The following is an 11,098-nucleotide window of genomic DNA, read 5'->3' as shown; positions in this document are numbered from 1 at the left end:
GAATATGGTGCACAGTCATGCGGCAGTTGCATCGTGTACACAGGGGTGGGTCTACCCCTGACATTAGGTATTCGTATGTGATCCTCGTACGTCCCAACCATAACCGACGGAGGACCACTTCCTCACGACAAGAGCTCCTGCAAGAGGAGCCCCATGGCAACACTGAATCCTTAATCCGTCGGGAGTTTATTATCGACGGTAGCCGTCCAGTCACTTTGCCACCTTGCCCGCAGTGAGTGTTTTACATGATTGATAAAATCAAGGTACTAACTCGGGTGGTGAAAGGAGGCTGAATACACACTTCCTTGGCAGCAGAATCTGCTCTTTCGTTACCTAGAATTCCAATGTGGCTAGGGATCCAGCAAAAACTTATCTCCCTGTTGCGTTTATTTAACTCAGCGATTTTATCATAAATGTCAGTGACGACAGGATGTTTGGAATAAAGGTTTTCCAACGCCTGGAGAGCAAAAGCACTGTACAAGTCACTGCAAATAAGAATGCTCCTATATTTAGGGCCAACGATACTTAGAGCCCTATCCACAGCAAGTAGTTCCGCGATGAACACACTCGTAACACTGGGTAGGCCAAACATATAGGACTGTTCATTGATAACAAAAGCACAACCAATGTTACCGCCATGCTTCGACCCATCAGTATATATCACCACGCCTGGGTTCGACTTGGCGAGGAGAAACTGAAACATCTGCCGGAAAACAATAGGTGGCGTGGAACGCTTATCATACGTTGTAAGATCAAATGTAAAATTTACATGGTTTATTCTCCACGGGGGGTTCGAGCACGGACATGATGGAAAGAACGAGGGAGAGTTAACACTCATACGCTGATTTTGCAGTGACGAGTTAACCAACCGCTAGACTAATCCGGCAGGTTAAACTAGTGTAGTGGGATAAACTACTTTGCTACTTGTCTATCCGTCCATTTACCCACTACAAAAAAAACAACAATTTAAAACTACAGGAACATTTTTATTGCGGTGCCTATTTCTTTTGTTTTCTTGATTAATATTACTTTTTTGAAATATTTTAAAAACTAAAAATTAAAACTAACCGGTACAAAATAATAGTTACATGATAAATGAGAATGTTTCATTTCTTTTTTTTTTTAAATATACACAATTTTTTTACAACTTAGTATGTTATCTAAATACTGTGTAATAATAACCCAAAGTGTTTACATAACAGTGCAGCATTGAAAATATAATACAAATACATTTAATATTGCTCAATAGTGTTCCTGAATAATTACACTACAATAATCATAAACAGCTATAAAAATACACTATAAAGAGAAATATTTTTTTAATTTTAAGTCACTAAAAAGAAAATAGCATTTTCAAACAGATATATTTTGAGAAACAAAATAATACAATATACATTAAAATTTTAATTTCAGACTTTCATATAAATCACCGAATAATATATATATTTTTTTATACATGTATTATATCAAAATATTTACAAAAAATGATGACAAATAAATTACTAAACTATAAAAAAAATATAAATATTAATTACTAATACACCAAAATGAGTAAATCAAGATACAAATAATTGCATAAGGGATTAACAGCAATAAATTTTGGGCTTTGATGAGAATGACATTGCACCTATGTTTTGAAATTTTAATCGAAACAATAACACAATGAATGTGATATTTACCTTATTTATCATATCCTTAATCAGACAAATTCTGAAAATTTCCATAAAATAGTTCTTTTATTAATTTATTATTATTTTAAACTATACTTATCTATTAATTAAATAACATTAAGAGAAATATAATTACCATCAACTAAGTTTTGATAACAAATGAAAATGCTTTATTAAGATTTAAAAAAAAGAAAAGAATTCAAACTATCTAATTAGCGTTAAAGCACAATTTTTAATCATCACCATATTAAGATTTTATCAAAAGTATGGTAAGTGTCAAAACTGTGGTTTTAGACAATCATCTAATCATCACCCCCTTCCACTTCCTTATTATCATCATCATAATCTTCTTCATCATCATCATCTTCATGATGTTTGGAATAATCTTTAGCCTAAAAAAAAAAATTACCACAATATTATGCGAAAGTCAAGTTATGTTACATAAAAAATAAAACCGAATGATATTTATCTTTATAAAATGCTGCAATCAGATTTTATGTAAAACTCAGAAAGGACTAAAAAGTGATAACTGCCAAAGATTAGAAAAAGGCACTATTATATGAAGGTTTTTGAAGTTCAGATCCTCTTTCTGAAGTATAAAACAATGTACTGTTTTCTAATCTGTATATAAAAATGTTTGTACCAAGCTTTAACTGAAATTGTTCACTTTAAAGCCAATAAAGTACAGCACATGTTGGTGAAAGAATTATATTAGTCACATTAAAACACATAGTACTTAAATGATAAAGTTCTGAAATGAGTTTGTGACCGCAGTCTTTGTGAACAAGTTACTGCTGTCGCATAAGTGACATCAATCCTGAAAAGATTAATACCTTTAAATAACACTAATTCTATGATTTTCACAGCTTTTATACTAGTCTATAATTTTATTTTAAAGTTTTCTGTTGTTATATTTCTAAGGCTTTCAGGAAGTTTGTTAAAATATTTATAAGCAATAAATTTGTGATTATTTTTACTGCCAATTTCTTTGTTGACTTTCGTGATCATAATAGATTCTATAACAAACTTATCTTTCAAGTTTAATGGTATTCTGTAATTATTTATGTCACCTTTGAAGACCATTCTAATCACTTTTTCATGCATTATTCCGACAAGTTTATAACTGTTTTACTTACAGAAACCCTACGCTAAAATTCGATATATTACTGTATTATAAACTATACAAGACTGAGTGTAAATTTTTGTGACTTAATAGCTTACTTAATTTTGATAAAACAATGGTAAAGTATTTGTTTTTATTAACCAAAGTTTGAATGTGATACAAGGTTTTTAATAAAGTAAGGTTCATTTGAAATAAAAAAAAATACTGAAAAAATGAAAAAGCCTTATTAATTATGCATAAAAACTACATTTATTTACTACTTTTCTACATAGATGCCTTCGACACATTTTTTATAACCCATAGTTAGGGCTACTGGAGCGGATGATTGAAGATTTTCCACTGAAATTTCTCTGATCGTTTCACTTTCTGATTTACAACGTGTGGCCAGACAACATCAAAGTCCTGCAGGATAATATCCAGCTTTGTTTTTTGTAGCTCTTCTATGGATTTTTTTAATGTTTTGCAATACATATCAGTATCCACAATCACTAAATCTGACAAGCAAACGCTTTTAAACTCTCTTAAAAAAAAAAAAACAAACAGTAGCTATAAGCTTCTTTATTGAATGCTCTTGTTTGAATTTCTTCAGTCTAAGAGATGATGAATGTTGCCATCACAAAGTGCTTTCTCTTGATGTACAAATAAGAAATCTAGGTTCATATCCAATAACAATAAAATCAAACAAGTCATCACCTTCAGTTTCATAATGTCGCAAGAATTCATGTGCTGGACAATTCTAGATTAAAAACCACTAATAAAGTTTACTTTTAGCAAAAATGAAGCAAATACAGTACCCTCATTTAACATGGTTAATTGGTTCCTGGACTTGTGTTAAACAAGACTTACACAATACCTACAAAAAAAAAAGGTGTTAAGTTCTAAAGATTTCTTTGCTTTTAATTATAAAAACAAAATAAAATATGCAAGAATTATCTAGTATAAGAAAATTCTTTATTTAAATCAGATAATTCTTAAGAAAAGGTATAAAAAAGTTAATATGAAATTATAAAAATTGTACGCGCATTTCATTACACATACATTGTACAGATAAAAAACAGAAGGCATTTTTAATCATCATCGCTGTCTTTGAGAACAGAATTTTGTAGGTATTATTACTTATCAGCGGCCAGCTGTCTTCATTACTTGAAGTCCTCATTTCATTTGTAGGATTATCATGACATTGTTTGGCCAGTTTAGTTATCAAGAAATCAGTATTAAGATTTTGCTTATTGATGTGCTGCAAGTTTTCATAAGTTTATCTTCATTATTGCTTTGAGTGTAAAGGATTAATGCTATATAAAAAATATGTTGGAAAAAAATATAAATATAAACATATATATATATATATAAATTCTTAGAATTAAAAGAATTTGTAAATTTATGTGGAAATTATACCCATATAGAGTAATATTATTTTTCGTCAGCAATTTATTAACATAAAGGATATATCTACTAACAAGAAAGGTTTTGAAGGCTACACAAACATGAAAATCCATCTTTTATAGTAAATATGTATATTAAATAGCCAGAAAAAATAAAGGCCTACAATTAAATAAATTATTGTACAAATTGCCAAGTTGATTTATATATTTTACACAGAAATAATTCAGATTCTGATAATTGAACGTTAGAATACCTTTGTGATATACATCTAAATATAAATATGGTAGCCAGTCACCTCATTGAAAGTGCTTAAAAATGATTCAGCATCAGACTCATTAATGAATTTAGCCATAAGTTGTCTTTCTTTTGGAACATCTAAAGCAGCATCTTTAGCTGACCAAACTGCTACGTGTTCTTGAACCTAAAAAAATACATCTAAATTAATAAATTTATCTAAGAAGTAAATATAAGGGAGATATTGTTATCTGGTTCATTCTGTTCTTATTCCTTAATGATTAAGCTCTTTCAAAAGAACTTTTACTATCAGTTAAAATGACTTAAAAATGATGACATAATATTTCCATCGATGAGGATCAATCAAATACAACCCAAACTTTTATTTTTGACACTTATTAGTAGAGAATAAAAATTCAAAACATATTTATTGGTCTCCTTTAAGTTCTACACATTTTTTCCAAGATGTAAGGAACATGTGCATTCCTTGTTTACAGAATGTTTGAGGACTTCGTCACTAACGTGCAATTAATAATGTGTGAGCTCTACTTTGTTGGCGCTCTGGAATTACAGAACCAACTGGACTCAAAAACTGAAAACTGATTTTTGAGAAATGCCTTTATTTTCAAGTTAAAAGCAATCAAAGTTGAAAAAAATCACAGTATTAATAAAACTAGGTAAAGTGTCATGTAGTAAACTTTTTACTTTGTATTATGTTCAGAATTGCATTCCAATAATAAAGTTTAAATGTTGGAATTAATGGCCTAAACATGAATAATAACAGCCTTTATAATAAAAAACAACACCTATAATAGTTATAAACAATAACTAATAATTTGCAACATTACACTACAAATTAAATGACTAGGGCACTAATATTTACTTAAATCTTTTTGATTCTAAATTACTTAATACAACATATTTGAAAAAAATTTAATTAAAAGTTGTAAAAATGTAATATAAATTTTGAGTAATAAATCAGTTTTTAGTTAACAACAATGTACGTTATTAACTTCACATTATGGACTTCTTATTTCAAAAAACAAGTACAGTCACTATTTAATAGTTTCTAAATTATGTATTCCAGATTCAAATTGTAGTGGTTCAATTATTTATTCTCTAGTACAAATTTTATTGTTATTATAAATCATCATCATCATTTATCAAATAATAATAAGTGAAAAGGAAAGAATAACTGATGATATATGGGTCTGGAGTATGGATTTAAAGTGATATGGGATTTATTTATTAACATTTAAAAAAAAAAACCAATAAGTAAATCGACTATGATCAAGATAGTATAGTGACTTCCCTAACGAACTTTTCGTAATATCAGACACTTTTACATTCCTTGGCAGTTTTATAGTGGTATTGATGGATAAAATATTTCTCAATAACGTACCTTCTAAATAATGGATGCAGACTATGAATTTAACTGTAAAAACTGTTCAATCAGTTTTGAAAAACGGACAGCAGGAATAAAAAGTGTAATTTTTCTTTTTCTTATTTTATAATCAGTGTGACTAATCTGTTGTGAATTGGATTCCTTCTAATCTAGATGCTGATATTATGACTTCAATCAATTCATCATCCAGTGTGATACTTTATCAGTTATGTGCAAGTGTTATAGTGTACATTGAAAAAGTGTAATATCTTTGTTACGGTATAGTACTGTATTTTTTATTGTAGTAATTTTCTATACAAACTATTACTATATGCTCAATTTTGTGTATTAAACTCGTGGACTGAAAATGACAATCAGTTAAGCAAATTTGCATTTCCTAAAACGCCAGACCTGCAGTTGACAATTTGACTTATGAGTGGTTTTGCAGGACTTGTGGTAATAACATTCTGGTCTCTGGACTTTTTATATGTGAGAAAACCCTAGAAATTACTTATGAACTCTGTTACGATGAGTTTAAAGCATCAGGAGGTTGATTAGGTTAATTCTGAATTTGATATAACATTTCATTTAAAAACATTTACGATGAAATGTCAAGGGCTGCAGATGAGAACTTGATGTCTAAGTGGAAGGAAGAGTTAAATGACATATATGTTAAGTTATAATGAAAGCAACATTTTTAATTGTGATGAGACTGGTCTTTTTTGCCCAGTAAAACGAGCGTTGAAAAAGGAAAAATGTACTGGGGGAAGAAATCAAAAGAAAGACTGAATATGTTATGTTGCTTGTGAATATTTCAGGTGATTTGAAAGACCATTAATAATCAGCAAAGCTGCAAAACCCTGATGTTTTAAGGGCATAGCATAAATTCATTAGAGATTGAATGGTATTAAAATAAAAAATCCTAGATGACTAGGGACATAATGATGGACTGGTTAATTCTTGATTGTAAAATGGGAAGGTGAAATAGGAAAGTCATACTGTTCTTGGACAATGAAAAATTCCACCCTAATGTTAGCTTAGTAAAACTGATATTTCTTTCCCCATATACTACTGCAGTATGTCAACAGTTTGATAAGGGGATCATTAAGAACTTTAAAATTCAGTACAGAAAAAAGGTGTTACGGTACTTGTTTTCAATAATGAATAAAGTTAGAGATGCTGATGAGCTTTCTAAAAGCATTAGTGTTGGATGTAGTTTTATGGATTTGCATGGCAATAAAGCAGATTACTATTACAACAGTGAGAGATTGTTTTGTATGATAATGACAACAATAAAACTAAACTAAATGTTGATTTTTTATTTTGATTTTACATTATACGTGTGTTTTGATTAATATTATTATACATTGTAGCTTCTTTGATTAATATTTTTATAGTGTCCATTGTTTTTTTATTCCATTTTAGTATAGTACAGTATTATTTTTTTTATTCAAGTACGAACATAGAGCAAGCAAACAGTGTTTTATTTTCAGAAAAACTACTAAAAAAACTTGGAATTTTTAAAAACTTTAGCCATTGTTTTTCTGTTGCTCAGTATATTTGAACTTTTTCAGCTTGTTTGGAGAAGTGTGCATCCACTGCTTAGACATACTGGATCCAAGTCTCATCACCAGTAACAATAGACTTTAAAAACTCTTCCCCCTTATTGTAATGCATTAAGGCTGGATGTCATTCGCTGCGTTTTGTGATTGTCACTCAACATTTTTGGGACCAAAAAATGCAGTTTCCTGAATCCTAGGTCTTTTAGTCAACTGTGTACAGAGAATACCTTACAATTTCTGGGACTTCTGCAGAAAGTTCACTTACCGTAAACTTCTGTTTGCCGTGGACAAAATCATCAACACACTCAACCAGGCGTACAGTAGCGATAGACTTGTGTCTTTGCCCACCTTTGTCATAGACATCCGTTTGGCCTTTTAATTTCCTACACCATTCCCATGCACTATCATCACTCAAAGTTTTCAACATACACTAGGCTCATTCTGCGATCGATTTCAGCAGCACTACATCCTTATTCTTACAGAAAACATATCGCACTTGGTGGGAGCATCGATTATAGTGACCATTTTCAATTGCCTATATAGCTCGGCTCGGTTCACACTGATGCAATGGAGCCAGCAATAGCAGAGATAGTGGTGAGGGGGCAGTGCAATCACACCATGCGCAGATCCTGCTTATCTCTTGTTTACTAATATGCATGATCAGAGGTTTAAATAACAGCCCTCATATACAGTGTTTTTTCCTGTCAATAACCAAATAAAATACTGTATTCACATTTTTCTGAATAGCAGAAGCCTCTAAATAATGGACAAAATCTTGTTCCCAAGCCATGTCCATATTTGGAAGTTTTTTACTGTCCAACAATTTCAAGAAACCAATACTGTAAGAAATTGTCCTTACAGTGCGAGACCAAAAACTGTTATTAGTGATAAAAAAATCATTAATGTTTTGCATATCCTCATTTAATGTTTTAACGGTTATACAAATAATAAAAGAAATTTTTCTTAAAAACAACTTCAGACAGCACAAAAAAAATAATTAAAAAATGTAGTATTAGGGTTTGAAAAATTAATATCCATTCACTTTTGGAAACAGAAAGCTTCAGTATGTTCTTAAATACAAAACAGTATGACAAACAGTTCTTAATTGACAAACAGTTATGGTGAATTTTATGCAAAAAAAAAAATCCTTAAACAAACAAGATATGTTAAATTATTTAAATAAAAGCTATTCCCCTAAAATTTAAAAGCAATGCCTTCAATGTATCTTATAATGTTGTTGAAAATTGAAAAACAAGTCTCAGATAACAAAACCTAAAAATAACTATAACTATTAGACAACTTATAGAAAAGAACATATTGGTGCATACCTTACTTGCAATATAAATATTAAAGCTAAAAAAAAAACATCATCATAATAGCTGCTCAAAACTTTAGTCAGTAAAATTAAATGAATGTGACTAATGATTTGCAGTGCTATTTTAAAATGACAATATGTTAAGACAAGTTTCCTAGAAAATGCTGAGTAATTAAAAAAGAAATGCTCAATACAAATTCATCAATTTTAGACGAGTTAATGTCAGTCTTACAGCTATGAATATACCACCTGAATGAAGCCATATGAATTACAATTAAAACAATTCACACCTGGATAAATATTTATTTTTTTGAACGGATTACATATTAAAACTTACCCTGTTTATTTTTTATAATAAAAGATTTCTATATGGACGAAAAAGTAATCAAACTAATATACCTTTATGAAAAGTAATATTCCTTCTAATTTGTGTTACGTAATAGTCAAATAATTAAGTAATTAAAAAAGAATAGAAGCTTAACCCTTTCTGAATGTTCATGCTAAAATACTTCATGAATATCACAATGAAATCATGCTGTTACAATTACACTTTTACAATTCAATACTAAGCAAAAAAAATAAAAAAGTTAAAATTGTTTGCATAGACCATGTAATGAATATTTCTCGCTTCATTAAAATTTACCACAAATTCCTTAAGTGAAAAAAAGGAAAAGATTACCTCAATACTACTATTAGCATCAATTGTTGTAAGGCTAAGAATTGCTTGATCTTTATCATCTATAATTCGGATCTGCCCAGACATAGAATTTATTTTTGGACAATACAATATATGAAGCATTCCAGTACTGGCAGTACTCCACTGATCTTTGCTCGTATTACGAACACAAAGTGTGACTTTTTTCAAACATAATCTCATAGCCATCATCTTCTGAAATAATCATAGAAACAAACAATAAAATTATTACAACAGTACAGTAGGGTGCAAATTAATCCGAACACAACAGATGTAATTAAAAACAACTTTATTTTTAAAAAAACTCATACTGTACTGTTTGTGAATATGTAATAATTAATATATCCTCCTTTATCCTTATCACTTTACATACGTGATTTGGCATCAATACACTACACATTTTTTGATTTCTTCATCATGAAACCATATTGATATTGCTTTAATGAGGTCAATTTTTGCGTGCAATTCATTTTTTGACTATAGTACAAAGATTTTCAACCCTTTCCTTCAGAATATAGCCATCACACTTTTCAACATACCATCTATTGGAAATAATGAACCTTCAAATGTGAAACAATCCCCAAAACATTTTTTTCGGTCTTCTTTGGTCCAGTTAGCAAGTATTTTGGCTTACAAGAGCTTTTTTTTGCGCACTGCTAGTGTTAAAAGGTGTTTTTTTAGCTGTCCAATGAGCTTTCTGTCCAGCTGCAAGAAGTTGGCATCTAACAGTTGTCATGGGTAAATCTGTTCCACTGGTTGTAAACTCTGTTTAAGTCGACAACATATAATTTTTGATTGAGTTTACTTTTTTCACGAATAACAAATTTTGTAGTTTTTCTTTTAGGGCCACATTTGCCTTTTCTTTGAGTTGAAAAGGAACCGGTTTATTTTAAAGTAGCATTTACTTTCCTAGTCCAGCACTACATTCAGAAGCTATTAGTCATTATGTAATTTTGGTATACTCAGAAAGAGAAACAATTTTTCAAAGCTTTCTTGGAGTTACATCCATTATTAAATATTCAACATACACAGAACAAAAAATATGATTTTGTAGTAAAAAATGAAATAAACTATCATAAAACACTATAACATGAAAATTATTAAATAACCTTACATTACACTAACAACTTAAAGAATGTGTGTGTGGACAAGCAATGTAGCCAGAAATAAACAAAAATTCCCTGTGTTCGAATTAATTTGCACACTAATGTCAATATTTTTTATATACATAATAAAATAAATTAACAAATCATTTATTCCTTCTTTTCTCATATTTGAATTATTAAAATTTTACAATAATATCGTTTAATATATCAGCTTCTATAATGGTTTCCTTATATAAAGAATTATGGATATTGATACATTGACTGTACATTTAAATTAAGCAGAAATCTTACGGTCATAAATAAACAAGATTGGTCCTAAAAAATAAGACATAACTTATGAATGAAGGAATTTTTACAATTAGTCCCGGTTTAATCATACACTCCCATACACCTTTTCTCATCCTCTCTCCCATTATTATTTCTCTCGCTACTATTTGCCATTATGTCCCTCTGTATACTAATTTATCCCTTCTGCTTTCCAATCTTTCTTTACTTCTATCCAGAGTCCATGGGTATCTTTTTGGTTCATTTCTTATCATCATTACTTCTGACTATTTGCCCTGACTGGTCCCACTTCCTTTCTAATACTATTTTTTTTTTATCTCATCTACTTTAATTTCATTCCAT

At 29.9% G+C, this 11,098-nt stretch overlaps 1 protein-coding gene across 3 annotated transcripts in view; it reads right to left on the bottom strand.

Moving 5' to 3' along the window:
* Window positions 1-9,368: 9,368 nt before the first annotated feature.
* LOC142333495 (E3 SUMO-protein ligase RanBP2-like) overlaps window positions 9,369-11,098 on the bottom strand; it is an 87,717-nt gene continuing 85,987 nt past the window's right edge. For all 3 annotated transcript variants that reach the window (XM_075380742.1, XM_075380743.1, XM_075380744.1), the window contains one exon: window positions 9,369-9,560. In XM_075380742.1, coding sequence (XP_075236857.1) covers window positions 9,508-9,560 — 53 coding nt within the window. In that variant the 3' untranslated portion in view covers window positions 9,369-9,507. The remainder of the gene's footprint in view (window positions 9,561-11,098) is intronic.

This window comes from Lycorma delicatula, chromosome 12 (assembly GCF_047948215.1).
Source record: "Lycorma delicatula isolate Av1 chromosome 12, ASM4794821v1, whole genome shotgun sequence".
Lineage (NCBI taxonomy): Eukaryota > Metazoa > Arthropoda > Insecta > Hemiptera > Fulgoridae > Lycorma > Lycorma delicatula.
This window is presented reverse-complemented; position numbering and strand designations above follow the sequence as displayed.